Source organism: Molossus molossus, unplaced genomic scaffold (genome assembly GCF_014108415.1).
Source record: "Molossus molossus isolate mMolMol1 unplaced genomic scaffold, mMolMol1.p scaffold_m16_p_3, whole genome shotgun sequence".
Taxonomy (NCBI): domain Eukaryota; kingdom Metazoa; phylum Chordata; class Mammalia; order Chiroptera; family Molossidae; genus Molossus; species Molossus molossus.
The window spans coordinates 89707427-89727847 of record NW_023425366.1 but is presented as its reverse complement, the minus strand read 5'-3'; the positions used below and the strand labels follow the sequence as shown (position 1 = coordinate 89727847).

The window sequence follows — 20421 nt, the reverse complement described above, 5'->3', positions numbered from 1 at the left end:
ATTCAAATATTTCTTGTTCCTTGTTTTTATTTAACTCATAATAGCTAATGACAAAAACATTTAAAAAATATCTCCAACACTTGACTATCCCGTTAATTTTGGTTGATGACACTTGATTATTTAGTTCTTGCTTTTCATAACATGTCATAACATATCTATCACAAACATCTCTCTAAAAAGTGTGCAGCAGGCTTTAAACTTGTATATTTGTATCCTAATCAAATAACATGATTCAGTAATTAGTTCTGGGTCTAAATATTCTTCCCCCACACAGAAGCTTATTAAAATTAATGATCATAAATAGTCTACCTATTAATTAGTAATTTTCAATGAAATGCCCAAACATAGCACATATATCCAGGTTGCATGTATCCTTTACTACTCAAAATATGCATGTCTATAATGTGTACAGTAGAGTCATATCCTAAACACATTTAACTTACATTAAATATGAGGTCAGTGAATAGGAAACAGTAAGAAAAATAACAGTAAGTCCCATGGCAATGCTGCCTGTTCAATGAATGGATGCCCTTGAGTGTTGTCAATACCAGTTTCCTCAGTCGCTGTCAGCTCACATTCTGTCCCTCAGGGGGCAAGCTTCTTGCAGGGGTACCTGGGATTCTAGCATTTAAAGGTAAGTGTTTTTTTTTTTTTTACACAAAAAGCCCCTAAACAAACACCAACAACTTCAATTGGCCTTGAATGGAAGAAACAGTCATTTCTTCCAACACTGGAGGAAAAGCTGGTCACTGTGGATGGCCAGAATTCCAACCCGGTGCTTTCCTAAAGGGCTTTTAAGGATACTCTGAGTACCCCATTTTATATAATGCACAGACTTTAGAAGTTAGTCCCTAGGTAGGAGGCAACCCTGCTGTAATGTCAATTAAAAACGCCATGATTTAAAACATGCCCTAATTTTGTCAGCATCATTTAATTTCCAGTTCATTTCCCCCTCACAGTTAGCATGGGTGTTTCTGCAACACCCTCCTGGTACCAGCACTGTACACTGTATCTATCACTGGCAGAGAAAATCTCCTACTGAAAAGATTAGTGTGTCACAAAAAAACAGAACCAAAAAGCTACCAGAGTTGGTCAGTCTCAGCATGATTCAAGATAAGATTTTCAATTAGCAAATGGTACGCCGGAAGCAGAGAGTCACTTTCTTTTGTCACAAGGGGTGCTCCCAGGGATCTCCTAGAGCCCCCTTTTCGTGGGTTTCTAAATTGGCAGCTACATCCTACTTCTTAAACATTTGGCCTTCACCTCAGCACAGCCCAGGATCTGTTTCTATTTTTAAAAGCACCATTCTAATGGAAATGTCCCTGCCCCAGGCTAAGCTGGGTCTGGAATTTCACCAGCAGCTCAAGCTGCTGTGTCTTAGAGTTTAGGTTAATTTGGTAGATATCGATTTCCTGGACTACAACGTTGCAACTGGCTTCAGCTTCTTCTGGCCTTGGAGTCGTTCTACCTGGGCTGTAGATGAGGGTAGAATATTCCATGGAGAACTCCTTCGATAACCACATTTGGAAAATCTGAAAAACAAAAGGGAAACTGCTTTTCTTATGTGCATCAGACAAACAGCATCACGGTCTGCGGAACTGAACAAGGGCAGGCCCTCCGTGGCTTGGGGATCTGCACCGCCATGCAGTTTGGTTTCCGATGTGCCATCCGTCATGTGGCTTCGGCCCAAAGCCGCGCTCGCGGAGCACGGGCTGCAGGAATGCGCGGCCAGATTTGTAGCTTATTGATTTAAGGGATGTTCTAATGGTTAAGGCTGCTAGGCCCCAGCTCTTTATCTGAATGTTTTCTCACAAGGAAGATGGATTACACTGGCAATTCAATTTCTAACAAAATCTCAATATACTTGAAGGAATTCCAAGATTTCTACTGGGAATACTTCGCTGCAGTTTTTCCACTGTGGTTTACAGCGGCTAGCTCAGTCCAGGCGGTCTCCGGGATGCTTGCTCTATTATGCTAGCTTCCAGGGAGCAGGAAGCCTGGGGCCCGTCGTCCAAACTTACAAGGGCAAATTTCCGACAAAAGCCATCCTGTCAAACTTGAAAAATGGCCTGCATTTTTAGAGCAGATGCAAAGGCAACCCAGAGCTGTCCGGTGTGTGGTACCATGTGCCGGTTACCAGGGCCGCAGCACACAAGGGCATCACGTGAAAGGAACTGGATCTATCACGTGGCTCAGAGTTACCGCCTAAACTCCAATCTGCACATCAGTGTCTCCAGTATTTATGCTAAAGCCAACCACTTGAAATAAGTACAGTTATAATAAGAAAATTTAATGGTCTAATACCTTAAGACAAAAACAAAAAAAAACCCTCTACCTACTATGTGAAACCACTTACTAGGGGGTCAGACCCATCAGGGAGGGCAGGAAGGCTGTTGGAGGAGAGGGTTGGGAAGAGGGAGCTAAGCAGGTGAAAAGTCTGCAGAAGGAAGCCTAGGGGAGCCCAAGGAGCAGCTGTGAGAGGGCCTGGGGGTGGGGGAGGGGTGGGAGCAATTCAGGAACAGCCTGGAATTCTGGCTTTATCTGAAAAGCAATGAGAAGCTATCCAAGGATATTAAGCAGAGTGAGACAGAACTGAATTGTGATTTGAAAAGATGACTCTGGCTCCCATTTAGAGACTGGACTGGAGCAAGCTCAAAGCGGTGGGAGGTTCGCTATGACTAGTGAGGGACTGCACAACAGTACCTACCTATTGGGTTGTTGTAAAAATTGATGAGTGAACCAAAGTGCTTGGACCTGAGCCTGGCACACAGGTAGTACCAGCCATTACCAAGCACTGGCTAATCACGGAATAGAAGTAAATCACAGTCCATGCCAATGGACCTTCCGTACTAGTCAGTGAGACAGGAAAATGAGTAAGCAAATAAAATATGTTTTAAAATATCTCCAATACATAAGTATTCAATTAATTTTGGTTGATGACACTTGATTTCTACATGTTTGCTTGTATCCAACATGAAATAAAATTTTTTCTAAAACATATCTTTAGAAGTTTATGACTTATTCATATATAATTAGACCCCAATCAAAAGCAATGGTTTAGCTAAGTTAATTTTAATTCTAAGTGTACTGAAACCACCAGCCATATGAAGCTGTCAGTTTTCAATAAAATGCCTAAATCGGACATACTACATCCATGAGCATATATGCATTTATCCTTTGCCACCCAAAAGATAAAAGTCTCTTGGAAGGTTCGTGAAATTACATCATAAGCATATATAGCTTAAGGCGATTCAAATAAATCCAGCAAAAAAAAAGGACAAAAAGAAAAGTAATGTTAAATATGTTGGGTAATTCTGTTGCCCTGTCGTAAGTCCATCAGTGTTTTCGGGGCAAGGAGGAAAATAAAGCAGGGCATGGGGCTAAGGAGGGGTGGTGATGAGACGGCGAGGCAAGACCTTCGTGTAGAGGTGCCATTGGGGTGAAGTGCAGTAACCAACTGAGGGCCCCTGGGTGAAGAGCCTCCCAGTAGAGGGGACAGTGCGTGCCAGGACCTGTATTCAAGTGCCGAGCATATGCCAGATGGTGGAGATTTAGACAGTGGATAAAACAGAGAGAGAAAGAAAAGGGAACAAAGTTTGTGATCACTGCTATAAAGGAAGTGAGTCAGGGGCTCTGGCCGGGTAGCTCAGCTGGTTAGAGCATCATCGAGATCAATCCCTGGTCAGGACACATTACAAGAAGCAACCAGTGAATGCATAAGTAAGTAAACAACAAATCGATGTTTCTCTCTCTCTCACTCCCGTCCCCTCTAAAAATCAATACATTTTTTAAAAAAGTGAATGGAGTGCAGGTATTTAATAACAAGGTCCACCGACTAGTGACCAATGTTGAGATAATCAGAGGTCACTTTCTTCTTCTCATCTGTTTCAGTCCCCTCTAAACGGTGAATTTTGGCTTCATCATTAAATCATAAATATGATTTAATATAATGTCCATTGTTGTTTGAAGACTCAGGAAATGGCTCTTGCCTCAGTTCCCCTTTGATGAGAAGAAATGTGATTTAGGCTAGGTTTTGCTAACATTTTTGTCGGTTTTCATTTATTTCATAAACATTTATTATGAACCTAAAAAAAAAAGATGAATGGGGTGGAGGGGCTTGTGGAGGCTACTTGATAAGAGCCAGCGAAGGTCTCAGAAGTCTTACCTGAAGGACAGGAGAGCCAACCATGCGTGGGGACAAGAAGAGGAGGTTCAAGGAAAAGAAGCAGTAAGTGCCCTGGGGGAAAGGAGCCACCGTTTGAGGCTAAGTCCTGGAGATGCGAGTGTGGAGCCCACGGAGAGGGCTGGGATGGAGATGCAAGCTGGTGTCTCAGCTGCCTGCACCAGGTAATCAAGGCCACACACCAGGAGGAGATTATTCGAAAGAAAGCTCATGAGCCGAGGGAAGGTGCATGACAGCCTCCAGCTGAGCTGCCCGAGAACAGAAGGAAAGTAGAAACGTGGGAGAAGTCAAGGAATGACGACGTATGGGGGGAGAAAGGGGTCAACGGTGGCTGACGCTCGTAAGAGGTCAAGTAAGAGGAGGGCTGGGAACGCCCACAGAGTTCAGCTGCACTGCAGTCGCTGGGGACCTTGGCGAGAGTGGTTTTAAATTTCTCAGAAAAATGAAAACAAAGGCTGAAAAGGATATGCTCTGAGAATTATATTTGATTATTAGCATTTTATAAGAGGATAGTGTTCCATTGTTAGAACTTTAAAGACAGACCCTCCTCTGATTCTGTGAGGGTCAGGATGTCTGTTAAGGTATTTCCGTATTTGTATCCATATCCTCTGGATGGGTAACCTTCACATTTTGTTAGGAAGCATAACAACACGAAAATGTAACGTGAGCATAATTTATCTTTAAAGTAAGCGCTAAAGATGTGCAAGAGCCCTGGCCAGTATGGCTCAGCGGTTAGAGCGTCAGCCCGCAGACCAATGAGTTGTGGGTTCAATTTCGGTCAAGGGCACGTACCTCGGTTGTGGTTCGTTCCCTGCCCTGGTTAGGTTCGTGCTAGAGACAGCCACTCGATGTGTCCCTTCCACATCGATGTTTCTCTCTCTCTCTTCCTCCCACTCTATCTGAACTATAATGAAAAAAATGTCCTCAGGTGAGGATGAAAAAAAGATTTGCAAGGCTATTATTAGTATAATAGGTTTAGGACAACTAGAATCTACCTTATAAAATTGGATTGGCCAAAATTCCATGAAAATAGATACCGCTCCATGAAAGCACTGATCAAACGCTGCCAGAACTAGGCAGAAAGACAACAGCATTGCCACCAGCATCCTTGCAAGCTCAGAGTTCACTCCATACCTGGTTCCATCCGGTCCATCCAACCCGTGGCTTGCACTGACTCTCGAACATGAATCCCCTTTCTATGCAGGTCATTCATCCACCCAGCATTCTACCAACGACACATACTTCTTACTCTTCCTAACTCTAGACACTTGCCCTCTGATGTCCTTTCCCAGAAAGTTCCTCCTGTTCTTCATTGTCAAGCCAGGTGCATAGCACATGTGTTTAATAAGCCAGATGAATAAGGATCATAAAATACCTTCTCTCTTCCATAAAACATCCTGGCTATTCCAGGGCACAGTGATCACTCCACTTTCTACACTTCTATGGGAATTTCAGTCAAATGCATGAAATATCTGGGTATTAACAATACCCAGAAAAAGTACTTGTGAAATCATTTTAAAAGACAATAAGAATACTTTATAAAACATTGCCCATTTAATCTAGGTGAAGTTACATGATATTTGTTAAATATAACATTTTGTTAACATAATATCCACTGATATAACACGCATATTTGTTAAACAGGAAAAGCAAATGCTAAAGAAAGGCAATTACTCCTTTGAGACCATATTCTTACATAGCAAAGGCAGCTCTCTCTTTTCAGGGTGCTGGGAATGGCCCCTCAACAGAGCAGAGCTGCATCCGGGCCAGCCTTCTTCCAATGACAGCTAAGTGGGTGATCTCAGTACACACACCCCTGCGACACAGAATAGTCCCCTCTCTCTTGCTGGGGATAAGATTTTATTGTCAGAATGTAGGAATGGTCTCAAAAGGTAATTTATCTATTGCTGTTTAGTTGCTATGCTAGTTAGTGACTCTCAGAGACAAAGGCTGAAAACTCACTGCATGTAAAGCACACAGGAGAATGTAGGCAACAAGGGGTCCACCCGTCAGCCATGTGAAACTGAGCAAGGCCAGTGCCTCCCTGCCCCAATCCTCTCTCTAACCAATGACGGTACCTGCCCGGCCCATTTCATAAGGTTGTTCAGGAAATTAAATGAGATAATGTCTGAGAATGTAATCATGAAGAGGCACAAAACAAAATGCTTTGAGAGGGACTGAGTAATTTAAATTTCTTGGCACAAAGAAAGGACTTAGGCTAACGTATTGATCACATTTATACCTGAATTATTCATTATATTCAAATATACAGCTTTTAAAAATATATATATTCAACCATCAGAGATGCTGTAATCTAAATGGAAATGGAGATACACACCAATGTACATACACAGCTTTTGGGGAAGAAGCATTTTTCAAAAAGGACCAGAGCCTTGGATTCAAACACTAGCATCTGGCTACAAACAACCAGAGGCCAAAATAACACCACCAAACAAAATTAAAGGCAATAAATACCTTTCTCCCTTATCACTTTAATTCAAAATAGCCTGGTAAGAGAGAAAGAAAAATTATATTTCCTCCTGAAAGTCCTGCCCCAATTAAAATTCTGAATTATCTCTCACACCAAGAACACTGGTTTATTGGCAGAGTATTAAGCCCTGGACCAGCGTCAGGCTGTTAGACCTGTATTAAAAACGTGGTTTGTGTGGTGCAGGGTCAGATCAGTAAAGAGCTGTTAGCAGATGACAGGTTTGATTACCGCTGGCTGCAGGCAAGACGTATGGATCCCTGAGGAACAGCAGCACCGGCTGGTGGGACAGTTTGCTGGAAAGGTCAAGAACAGGCATGTCAGCATCAGGGGACGACGGTAAACAGAAAACACTACAAACTAGCTTTGAGGGGATCAAACTGCTGTGCAGGGACATCTCAAGGTTTACGTATCTAACAATGTGGGTGAATAATAGCGAGAGAGCTCGAGGGAACAGACCAGTACGGCGCTCCTCTTCCCAACACTTCTCTGTGGAATTTGAAGCAGATATACAATCTGCACAATAAATCATTGCTGAAAAGTGTGGGTTTTTTTTTTTTTTTTTTTCCCTATTCGTGTAGCATGATTATTGATAAAAATAGTATTATTATTTGTATGAAACAATGTAGGGCTCTGATTCTTTCACTCCCAGATAGAACTGGTTATTTTTATAATTTCCTATCAAGTATTTATCATCTTAAAACCAATTTCCTAACAAAGGTTTTCAAGAAAATTATGCCTTTAAACACTTATACCGTGGCAATGAAACATTTAACAAAACCATAGTCCTCTTTTTGATTTATACTGTGTATCTCCTGATTGATGACAATTAGTACTTACCTGGACTCTTCAGATTCTGTCTCCTCAAAAGATCTAAAAAAAAATTTTTTTAAAAGAAAAAGACCATATAAGTTGGGTCAGTGTTGATGCCAACAAAGGAAAACACAGTCAGTATTCCTGAAGCTCTAAGTTGGGAGATATTTTGAAAAGAGAGTCAGGTATTTTCACAGAGGCCCGTGTGGCTGATGCCTTAATTCTGAGGAATCTTAAGACTGCAATCTTCTTGAATTTCATTTTTCCCGGAAACCACTCAAAAATCCTATAGCTTTCCTTTGGGGCTTATATAATGGAGAAAAGATTTTAATGGACATCTCTTCTTAAAAATACACAACCGCATATGAACCCCACCCTCCCGGAACAGGGTGCACTGACAACACCGAGGACTTGGGGAGCAGGGTGTATAATGGAGCGGAAAGTGGCCCTCAGTGAGGGGCTGGGACAGGCATTTGCAGCCCCTCGCTCGGCAGAGGGCTGGCTGGGCAGGACGCTGGGTGCGGTTAGCTCGGACAACTCGTGGTTAACGTGGGTTCTTCAGGCAGCTGTGCAGGCGGTGAGAAAATGGATCAAGCCATCTTCCCCGCTGGGATGTGCACAGAGTCGGACATGGTGTATGTCTTTGTAAATGGATTTAATATTTCAGGGGTGTTGCTGACGACCTTCGGAGACCAGCTCAACACAAGTTAGGTGCCCAGAGCTGGGCGAGTTGGCTTATTTCCGAGGTAATTCTTCAGAAGAACCTTTCCCAATGGCCGATGATAGCAAATGCCTGGTTCCTTGGTAGATGGGCTCAGGGTCTACAGCCCGGCCCAGAAGCTCCGGAGGGAGAGGTAGCAGGAGAGTGGGGAAGGAGAGTTGGCAGGCTTGGGATCTGCCAGCTACCAGGACAGAGATCTGGGGAAAGCCACTTACTCCCTGTGTCTCAGTTTGCTCAACTCTAAAATAAAGGGAGATGCGTAAAGTCATCTCTAAGGTCATTTGTAACTTAAAGATTATATGAACACACGTGCCAAGGGGACTTTGCTCAAGTGTGCACAAATAAACTTACTGGTCCCTAAGCAGGATATCTGGATTCATAATTTCCATCATGCAACATCACTCCATGCAACAACATAATTTTAAAAATCATTTCCTTAAATCTAAACCTGAGTTACTGAGTATTATTGGTCACTGGGCCGCAATATGAGGCTAAGGGCTCAGGAGAAATTCCTTCGCTTACAAGCAGGGGGCGAGCGAGAGTGCTGTCTCCAGCCAAAGAATGGGTGTGGCCAGGCTGCCCCTTGTGGCACCACTGTGGGATATTTGTTAGGCCAGTAAGTGATTGAAGATGTCCAATAAGTAAACAGCAATGCTTACCCACAACTCTCTGCCTTTGGTAGAGACGGCAAGTGCCGTATGTTTAGGAAATCAAGAAACAGTTTGGGAAGTTCTTCATTTTCTAAAATGACAGCCTGTGAAAGCAGAAAACAGATTTAGAAAGTAAAGTTTGCTAGGCAATCAATCAAAAAGAAACTATTTCAAAAGTCATAACCATCCATCAAAGTTTTTTACCAGCATCATTCCTCACCATCAGTATGAGGTGTGGTCTCTATTTCACCCGCCAAGAATTCAGGCCCACACACGTGCTATTAAGTGTTAGCAAATGCTCCTGTTTTTCTATTCTTTCACCCAAACAGCATTTAGAGAGCATCTATTATTCAGATGCTGATATATATGTGGGACACCAGGTAGATACAGTTCCTGCCTTCATGGAGATTCGAATCCAGAGTGAGCATTTCAGAAATCTGGGACTATCAACAATACTGCCACAATATGTACATCAACTTTTCCTTACTGAATGATAAGGTGTGTGTGTGTGTGTGTGATCTACAAGAGACCACTACTATTTAGGAAATACTAGGCACGGCTTCTTTTAACTGGAAGATTTAGTCAAGATCTCAGCTATCACCTGTCTCAGCATCAGGACCAACTGACATTTATTGCTATTTGGACAGCTCCACTTAAAGCGTCAGTAACAACTTTACCACTCAGTGTAAATCAGCTTATAGGCTGAAAAAAAATCTATAGAGTTGTTCCATTTGTAGGGCTCTGCTAAAGAGCTGGCATAATGGCATAACCATGTCAGTTCTCGGGTATCCAAGTCATGCAATTTCAAAGAGAAATTTAATGGAGAACTACAGAGTGCATTTTCATACACATCTATTTTTGAGAGTCGGCCAGCGTGTGCAAACTGACTGCACATTTGCCCCTCCCTCTCTCCTTTTTTGCAAAGACCATGGGAAAAAACATCGGAGAACAAAAGTAATCTCTGAAATTAATATAACTAGTTTCAGAGGTCATTTTCATAATTTATGATGGCTGTTTCCCCCCTAGTAAGCACACTTTGTTTACAGAACAATGAGAATAATGGTGAAATACATTCCCACAGCTGATCAGGTGCAGCTCTGCAAGGTGATGCACAAGGTATGTAACAGATGACAAAGGTAAGTTCGAATTCTGAGTATCCTGTATATGCACAATTCTATATGATGTACTGTTTTTAGCCATAGTTTACACACTGAGCTGCTCCATTTCTTACAGGGTTTTGGAATACTGTGACCCAGTTCAGGACATAAAAATGGAGTGAGGACCACACAGGTCGCCAGTCCTAGCAGGCTGACCTCTGGACCATACTAGTGCTCAACCGTCCTGCTGGTGGGTCCCTGGAGAGGGCTCATCTCGAGAGCCAGTCCTGTTTGGGGCTGCTACTGCTCCTCCCACAACCAACTGTACCCACTGGAGCTTAAAGAATAAACATGAGAAATAAGGAAAAGTACTTGGGGGTTATACTTTATCTATTCAACAAATAAATAGCATCTATTATGTTAGGCACTGGGGTATGGCAGTGAATACAATGGTCCAGTAGAATGTGGGCTGGTGGGGAAAACTAGTGATAAACAAGTAAACAAAACATACACAACGTACACTTGCCCTAGAATGTAGTGACATGAAATGGAAAACTCCACCACTCTCTAAATGTTATCCCATCCTTCCATCCATCCATCCACCCATCCTTCCATCTACCTAAAATGTTTATTCTTTCCTTGATTATACAAGTAGAAAAATGACAAATTCATAAAACAAAAAATATTCCAGAGGCATACTTTCATTACTATTTCACTTCATTTCCTTCAAATCATTTGCCCTTCATCTGAATTTTTATCTACCTGAGGAAATTTTGGGGGTGCCTAGAAGGTCATTATTTCAGTACCCAGAACTTTAGGTTCTCAGAATCATCATACACATGCAGCCCCACGGAATTTTTGCCATAACACAAGTTGCAATGATTATCTACTTGTTTCTACACACCAGATTAAGAGACTAACATAATACGTATTTGAATAATAAAGCTTAATGTTGTAACAAACACAACCCAAGCAATAGTTTTAATTATGTGTATAAGCGGTAGCTTTCAGATTAAAAAAATGGGGGGTGACATTCTTATCTCCACCCCCACCTTTTAAAATAAATTAAATCAATAACAAGTGTGGGACACTTTTAATGACCTGAACTACTTAATTTCCAGGATCTTTAGACATGTCATCCATCACAGCAGCATGAAGGAAGACATCTCTTGAGTGTTCAGGGGGTTACTTTGGTTTTATTAATGCAAGATTTAGGGAATTTTAACAAGGTGAATTGTTTATTTGCCTTGACAGATTGGCTTACAATGCACTGGCTACATCTCCAGCATGATCATTAATGACAAAAGACAGGCAAAAAGCTGTTTACACTGCAACACCAGGATGGGAATTAATCCTGCTCAGCCTCCCCAAACAGAGTATTCCAAATAGATGATGGTGTTGTTTTAGAGAGGATATACTGGTCAAAGAGAAGGAATATAGAAAACCCCAGAAATCTGTGAGTACTTTTGCGGAATGCCCACTGAATATGCTCACATAATATTTTCCACAAAGCAATGATCAATATGGATTTCAGGATTTACAGTTATCAGCAAAGAGGCATTAAGGGGTTAAGCATTCAGTTACATGGAGTATTTCTCACATTCTGCTAAGAAGATTTGTAAGAAAATAATTAATACAACTGGAGATAGAGTATAATATAGTAGAATGTACCTAATTCAATATGATATGTATTAGTGAATGACTGTCATGAATTAGTAGAGAGATGCAAAAGAGAAACTGAATTAGTTCAACCAAATCTTTTGGTCCGTACACATATGATCTCATTCCTCGAGAGCCCAACAACGAAGGAGGGCTCACGACTGTTCATTTACATCTTGTTTCTTCAAAGCCTTCTCTCAAGAAGAACCATTCCTACTAGAAGCTGCACCCTGGGGCCACCCCACCTGCTTGGGACCTCAGTTTGGTCTAAATCACTCAACTTTATTCAATAGACAAGCTCTTAATTTGAAAAAAAAATATGATTTTGACTATAAAATCACATTTCCCCATGTTTTAGCTTGCTTCTCTTTATTTGTGATCAACCTTCGGCTAGTCACTGTCACTCTTCAGAGAGGCATGTGGTGCAGCAGGAATCAGGTGGCTTGAGAGCAAGACCCGGGTTCGAATGCCTCTTCCACTGGAGAGGTTATTGGGAGTACTGGATGATGTCTCCAAGTCTCCGGCACACAATTCACATTCAATAAATGTTAATTCTGGTTCCCTTGAATTTTTTTGTTGTCTCAAATGCCATCAACCTATTTTATCAGTTCTGGATCATTGTCCATCTAGCAAACAGAGCTTCTTGGCCCTCAATGATTCATGGATCCCCTTGAAGATGGGAAGAAAGCTGAGAACCTTGCTGGCTGGAATGTACATGTACATATATAACTGTGCTGACAGTGGCAGAGGAGTCACAGGCCCGAGAGCCCAGCCGAGGACACCTGCTTTCGGCCCCCACGCAGCAGGAGTGCGGCTGGGCACACCTTCCCTCTGGTCCGGAGCCGCAGCGTTGCTGGGCCTGGTGTGCGGGCCAGCGCTGCCTCCGCGTGTCCTCCTCCTTTGTCAATTCGAACCCACTGCAGTGTGTGCTGCCCACGTTAGAACTCATTAGCGCTTTCAGCTCGGAGCTGCGGTTGACCATATTCGTCTGTCAGTGAGGTTACCCCGGTGAAGGATTCGTTCTGATAGACCAGTATCTACTGCTGCACCGAATCAGAAAGTAGCTCATGTTCATGGGTTCTGAGTCTTCCATATGTAACTCTAGACTTCAACAATCTGTGGTGCGGAGGGTTCCCCAAGTTAGCAAAACATGAAGAAAATGTGCTTTCAACTCTGTTACTGCTGAGTCAGAGCTCAGGTGATGAGGCGCTAGTGTGCTACCCGTTACGAGAGAAGCATTTTGGACTGCTGGGCAGTGATGGGTCCCAACGCCAGGGCTACCCAACTGTGGAACTAATAACTGATGGCAGAGCTGTGACGCAGCAGGCACGCTGGGAGGCATGGCTGGGCACCTAATTTATGCAGTGAAACAGCACAACTCAAAACGAATGTGACAAGCTGGAGAAAAAGCTGGAAACATATCCCGTGAAACTAAAACGTGCAGGTATACGTGTTGAGTCCAATACTGTACGGGGCAGAGTTAATCACCCAGATGCAGGAGGAAGATGCGCTGTTTCTGTACAAGTGCTGTTGGTCGGCAAGGACGGCGGCTTCCACAGCGTGCGAGGGAGCTGAGCGGTCCTCTCATCCGCTGTAGCAGTGCTGCCTCCTTCCAGAGCACAAGGCCGCCCAGCAGGTGGTGCCACGCAGGGACCGACGCAGGGGAGGGCCAAGGAGCTAGGTGGTCATTATGTTAACTAACTGTTCTGTTAAGGAGGGTGATGGTTTTTAAAGCTGCTGGAACCAGAAGAAAGTGCTGCCCAAACCACCAGGGGAGGAGCCGTCTCTAACTGAAGCCTGTGCCATAAAGCTGGCAAAAGAGGCAAGTGTCTGGGAAGGGCAGGGTTGCTAGAGCTTCTAAATGTACTGGGCTCTGAATGTTTTCAGTTGTTCTTTCGGACACAGGCAGACTGCAGGCGCTATAGAATTAACAGAAAAACTCCCCGAAGAAATTCCTGTCCCGTTTATCACTTAGGAAGTATGCAGACTGAAAATCGGGTTATTATTAAGAGGCACATATGAAATGGGGTTAAAGCAAAGACCTGTAACAAGTGTGTGATATACTATGTAACAGACTTTGCTACTACTATAACCAACTCTGATAAATATTAAAACTCGGTAATTGAGTGTATCTGGTAAAAGCAAAAAAAAAAAAAAAAATTATTCTTTACATAATGTTACTTATTTTCAAAAGAATACATGACTTTCCTTAAAATAAACCAGATATTCCTTCAGAAATATCACTCTAGAAGAATGGGGGTGGGGGAGGGTGAATCTCATGCTCTACAAAGACATTTACAAAAAAAAAAAAATTTGTCAGAATGGGGCAGAAAAACAACAGCATTGCTACCAGCTCCCCTTGCAAGCTCAATGTTTACTCCAGGAGAAATGTCTTTTTTATTGAAAAGGTGCAATTATCATCATGGAACACAAATCACAAAATCCCGATTTTTCTACCTTATCAGCTTTATAAAATCATGTTCCCCAAGGATGCCATTGATTCGTTGCACATGTTCTTTCTGTGACATCCCAAATACTTAATTGTCAGTTATCCTTTCTTCTTTGGGAAATGAAACGCGGTCACAAAATTACAGAGGGACTTGTTCTGCCTTAACCTTCGCGAGGTGCCATCATGCAGCGGAAAACACTGGGAAAATATCACAGGACAATGCTGCCCGACAAGGGAGACATATAAACACCGTAATGATTTCCCACGAGTTTCCATTTTAGAAAATTGTCACTAAGGCGAGCATACACGGTGACACATCTCCGCCGAGGACACGGGGAAATCGAACACTGGCATTCTAGTTAGGCCCGAACCCACCCGGCAGCCAATTATAACAGGAACAGAACATCGCGTTGAAAACTTGGACAGGACCACTTTGCTAACCCTCCGAGGTCGCTGCACAAATCTGCACTGTTTTCACTGATTTGCTCCTTTCATTCTTCAAAAGATTTAAAAAAAAAACACACACACAACACCCCAGACTTCTTCCCCTTGTCTATCAAGGTTTGTTATACAGACTGCAGGGAACCTTTCTGTCGCCAGAGCCAGGGGACTAAACCAAGTCGGGAGGCTTCCAGGAGTCCTGAAGGCCCTTTTCCTGGGCCGTCTAGTTTGGTTTGAAATGTCCGATGGCTGGGGTGACCAAGTTCGCGACAGTTTTTCCTCGCCTCCCCGGGAAAGATGCTTCATAACACACCTACTTCAGAGGTGCAGCTAGGAACACGGAGGGAGAAATCAATACCTTCCCACTGCAGTAAGTGGCGGCGGGGTCACTGTCCTCCGGGACCAAAACCTACCGGCGCACAAGGCTTTGCTGTCCTATCCTCACTTACCACTCCCCAGCGCTGGCTCACAATTTCACAGAATGAGCCTCAGGAAGGTGATCAAAGGAACACGTTTAAAAAGCCAGCCAGGAAACAGATCTGAGAAGGCTCGTGACCTCCTGAAACCTGACAATCAGATGGGCGTCCGAAGAGCCCGCTGCACCGCACGCCCTTCTTTCTGCTGGGACACGGCTCCCAAGCTGTGTCTGCTCGTGCCTGGAAAACGGCACTACTCATCGAGTTCAAAGACATCTGCTGTGGCTTCACAGACCTTTACAGACTGTCGTGCACGACACCTGAGGACCTCCACTAAAAGCTGAATGCTGACAAGGGCCTATTTGAAATGGTTGAGAATCTGTGAAAAGAAATCATGTAATTTGGCTTCAGAACAATATGAAAGAAGAAACAGCATTTGTGATCATATGGCTAAAAAGAGAAAACTAGCCAGGGAACAATAGAAAGTGGAAAACCGACCATCTTTTGAGCTATTGGGGTATCAAAATTTGTGTTCTGGAATATTTAATCGTATAAAAATATTTCTTTCATGCCTACTAAGTACAACCACTGGCACAATGGTTAGCCAAACCATCCCGGTCCTGCCCAACCAGGACTTGCAGTCTAGTCGGGCAGACGAGAGTGTTAGAATATTCACAGTAATGAATGGAATCAAGTGCCGTAAGGGAAGTAGCTCCTGTGACAGCCTTAGGAGCACGCACACGTATTACCTGTGGGGTGAAGGAAAGCTCCCCTGGGAAGGTGCTCCTACGGCTGGGAGCCGATGCGCTAACCGGGTAAAAGGAGTGGGATGTTTCAGACACACAGCACAGCGCGGTCAAAGGCCTGTGGAGGGTGGAAGCGTGGTGCCGGGGAAACAGCAAGGCAGCCAGCACGCTGTGCCTGCGAAAACGCAGCTGGGCACGTAAACGGGAGAACCTGAGCTGGACAGGCTGGGCGGGGCTTCTGGGTCCTGAGAAGGATTTTGCTTCCTCCACTGTGGATGTAGAGGCCATCGAGTGGTGTTACCCAGGGTGTTAATTGGGGTATCTAGGTCCACACTTATGTTTTGACTACACCTGGCACAGAAGTGTTCCTCAGATTCAGGGGCCATGCATCAGACCCTCGTGGCTGGCTCCAAACTGCTTCTTTGTCAAGTCACTGAGTTCATGCTAATGACATTTTCATTTTTGGTTCCTTTTCAAATCTGCCTGGTCTTTTTTTTTTTCTTAGATGCTTGATCTTTTCTTACGCCTTCAATTATTTTAGACGTTTTTATGCTGGGTTTCTATTAAGTTGTTCCTGGGATTTAATCTTGCTGTTTTGTGACTGTTGACTCTCCCTCATAGATGTTTATTTTCTTCTGTGTTTTGTAGTTTTGACCCATGAGCTCATCATTAGCCTGACGATAGCTGTGGGATAGGCCAGGCCAGGTCCCAGATATGTCTCACCTGAATGGTTTTGCTTCTGCTCCTAGGAATCAGCTCCCTGACTGGGATCCTAGGGATATAATCAGTGTTGAGCCACCGATTACATTAACTTTTTAGATTGGGGATTCTGAAACCATGTAGATACTGAGAATAAAATCCTTAAACTCTCACAAAATATGGATGAGAAGCATTAGGAGCACCTTTGCCCACGCTCAGTGTATTTCTCCTATGCCAGTGGTCTCCAAAGTGGGCTGCAGACACCTGGGGAGTTAAGCAAGTCCACTGATTGTGATTCAGGAAAACAAATATTAGCATGTCTACTCATTTTAGATTAAAAAATGTAAAAATCTACCTTTTCTAATTTTTAATGTACGGATGTTCAGTAGTACATGCATATAATCTCTTATTAATTGTGCATATATTGGAGTGTTATGCACAAACATTTTTTCATAAGGATATCAAGTCCCAGGCCAGTAGACTATGCCTCTGACTACAGTGCAATAAAGAGCCTGTAACAGCCAGAACAGCCCCATCTGTCCAAATAGCACCACTGAAATAGACCACCTTGGTCTAGTTTCTTCTTTTTCTGAGGGTGTAAGTCTTTCATTGGAAATGGCCTTCTTACCTCTTTCCAAGCAGCCAGTTCCTGTCTGTCTGTCAAGTCTCAGCTCCAGGGTTACCTCCCTTAGGAAACTTCCTCTAAACCCTCAGGCTGGGCTAAGTTAGCTTTTTTGGCAAAATTACGGAATCATTTTATGTGATGTGATGAATACTGGGTTGAGTTATATTGACTTTCATCAATTTTAACCTACCAAACATGGCAAATTTCATCTGGTTTATAACAATAATATTTATTCAATGCCTACTTTGTGCCAGGTTCTTTATCTTATTTAATTTTCATAATACTGTGAGACACTATCCAAATTCTATAGATGAGGAAATTGGGGCTCAGAATGGCTAAGTCTCCTGTGTAAGGTTTCTCAGGGGTGAGGGACAGTCAAGATCAGAAACCAGGTCTCGCTAGTTCCAACACTACTGATCAAATGATGTCAGCAATTCACTGAGTCACTATTTCATAGACTCCTTTATCTTTTCCATATATATATAAATACACACACACACACACATATACATATATATGTATATATATGTTTCTGTTGTATTTATAAATTTAATTTATCCCATAGATAAATTTAAGGGAGCCACTGAAACGGATTCCCTTAAAATACATTACTGATTTTTCTTGAATTTTAAATTTATCTTAACATCTAATCTAATTCTTACAACTAAATAAAGACTCCCAGGAGAAGAAAGGCAAGACATTCCATTAACCTCTATCCTACATTTTAAAAAATGTAAACAAAACAAGAGTAAAATCCAAAATGGAATGGCCTTCTAACCTTTCAAAACCTACCTGACAATCTCTGACCAACTCAATTCTCTTTTGACTGGGTAAAAAAGTTTAAAACCATATTTTATACACTTCGATTCATTTACATGACCTAACTGTATATTGAATAACAATGTGAGTCAAATGATAGGTAGCATCAGAGTTTATTTTCTTGATGATCCAATAAGAAAAAACAAAACAAAAACAAAATCTTTTTTTTATCCTCACCCGAGGACATTTTTCCATTTTTTGTTCAGGTAGAATGGGAGGGAGAGAGAGAGAGAGAGAAACATCAACATGAAAGAGACACATCGAGTGGCTGCCACCCGCACGACCAACCAGGGCCGGGGACAAACTGCAACCGAGGTACGCGCCCTTAGCAGGAAAGGAACCCGGGTCTCTCTGGACCGCAGGCTGACGCTCTAACCACTGAGCCAAACCGGCCAGGGCACAAAAACAAATTCTAAAAGCAATTAGAAACTAGCTACTTACCTGTAAGTCAAAATGAAGATCAGGGGACTAACACATTTAAATAAAACTGTATTACAAAGCAAACCAAAACTGATTTAGTAATTCAAACAATGGGGTAAAACACTACATTAAATATGAATAATTGATAAAATATGCTTACAGAAGTGCTTCTTTCTTACTTTAAAGAAGAAATCATCATCAGAACTCGGCTGGTACGATGTCCAGAGAGAGCCTCAGAAGCCTGTTTCCACCCAGATTTACATCAGCACAGCCTGTGCCCGCTGATGAAGTGATGCTTCCAAGTGCTTGAAGTGCTTGAAAACAATCTGCTCTCTCAAATCCCTTACACATTCCCCCAACTACCCAGCTTATTTCCCTGATTTATTTAGCATTCCCTTTCTTTACATACTGCGCACTCTGACCCAGCTCCAGCACAGCTGGGTTTCCTGTGGCATAGTTTAGACGGATGAGACCTTGCTCGGTGCACACACTGTTACTCACTATAGTTAAGACACGGTGTGCTGGGCAAATATCTTTTTTTTTTTTTTATCTAATGAAGACTTTCAACACCATTTTATATTTGTCCCACTATAAACACCACTACATCAAGTCTCCTCTTTAAATACTACTGTTATGCAATTAATGATTTACATGAATTAAAAGCTCTGGATTAGAAAGCTCCTAGTGCATGGTACTCAGTGGCAACACCTAGCAGGAACCGGCGGGAGAGTGAGACAGAGACTTCTTTCAAGATGCAAAAGCAACTCCTTAGTGGAATGATATAAAGAATAAAAAGTGGCCCTTAGTAGAGATGGTTCATAGATCTCCAATTAAAAAACAAATCGATGGCCCTGGCTGGTTTGGCTCAGAGGTTGGAGCGTCGGCCCGTGGACCCGAGAGTCCCGGGTTCGGTTCCCGCTAAGGTCATGTAACTCGGTTTCAGTTTGTCCCCGGCCCTGGTTGGGGTTGTGTGGATGGCGACCAGTCCACGTGTCTCTCTCACATCGATGTTTCTCTCTCTCTCTCTTCCCCTCTTTCTCCCTCCTGCTCTATCTGAAGATAAATGCAAAAATGTCCTCGGGTGAGGATAAAAGCAAATAACCAAATCGATGTAGGAAATAATAGGAAATAATAAAGAAAGAGGGGGAAGAGGCCCTTGACCTCTTGGCTGCAACAAGAAACGCAGTCAGCGAAAGTGTTCACAGGTGGGTAATAGCCCGGTGGGACTGGACTAAGGGAGACAGAACACAACAGCAAGAAAGGTGAGAAGGGAGGCCAACTGCACATGGCTGCTCATGGGCACTAAGTCCGAGCAGGACACTGTTCTCTGAGCCCACAGAAGAAAGAACACACATCCTCCAGCCCTTCTCCCAAATCTGATATCAAAATAAATCCTCCCATATCTTGGAGTTAAATTATAGATGTTTATTCAGGGAATTACACTCAACAATGAACATGGACCCTTTCTTGGGGTTTTCCAGAGAATATCAGCCTTTTTCTGATAGACTCCAATGTATCCCTGGGAGGCATAGAAAGCTACTCCACGTAAGCAGAAACACCTGAACTCTCTCCCTGTCTTTGGCCACCAGAGGCTATGGTACTGTCAGCTGCCTGCCCAAGATCCATTCATCCATTCTTCCCTTCTTATTAATGGAACACCGATTTTGCTGGGGTGGGGGGAGAGGAGGCAAGTTGCCAAGCTAAAGAAAAAGAAGCAAACAACAATAACAAAAAGCAATGACAATAATGAACCCCCCTCCCCAGCTTTTCCTGGATGCCCTTGCCATGTGACACAGATCTGGCCACTCAGAAGTCAGTAGAAGTCACTGGGTGGGAAGATCCAAAAAGCGTCCTAAAAGTGAAGCACTTCACTTTTACTGCTGGGTAGAATACTTTTCAAAGGAAGGCAGGAAGGCGGGAGGGAGGGAGGGAAGGAGGGAAGGAAAGGAGGGAAGGAACAAAGGAAAATATAACCAACTCTGGTAGTCTATTTTTAATTTACTGCTTAAAAAAAATCCACAGCATAAAGAATAGCCTATGAAAAATAAAAAAGCAATTAGGTTCACACATACATTCCACTATCTATAAAAAGCAAGAAAAGGACCAATATGGGAAATGCTTATCTGCCTAACAGAGCAGGTGCCAAGAACACATATTATGGAACAGTAAAGAAATCAAGCGTAGGGTAATGAGAT

At 42.9% G+C, this 20421-nt stretch overlaps 1 protein-coding gene across 1 annotated transcript in view; it reads right to left on the bottom strand.

Moving 5' to 3' along the window:
- Positions 1–581: 581 nt before the first annotated feature.
- SNX24 (sorting nexin 24) overlaps positions 582–20421 on the bottom strand; it is a 143800-nt gene continuing 123960 nt past the window's right edge. Inside the window, exons 4-7 of the mRNA XM_036280750.1 lie at positions 8865–8959; positions 7512–7544; positions 6903–6967; positions 582–1532 (exon numbers count right to left, since the gene is read on the bottom strand). Coding sequence (XP_036136643.1) covers positions 1465–1532; positions 6903–6967; positions 7512–7544; positions 8865–8959 — 261 coding nt within the window. The 3' untranslated portion in view covers positions 582–1464. The remainder of the gene's footprint in view (positions 1533–6902; positions 6968–7511; positions 7545–8864; positions 8960–20421) is intronic.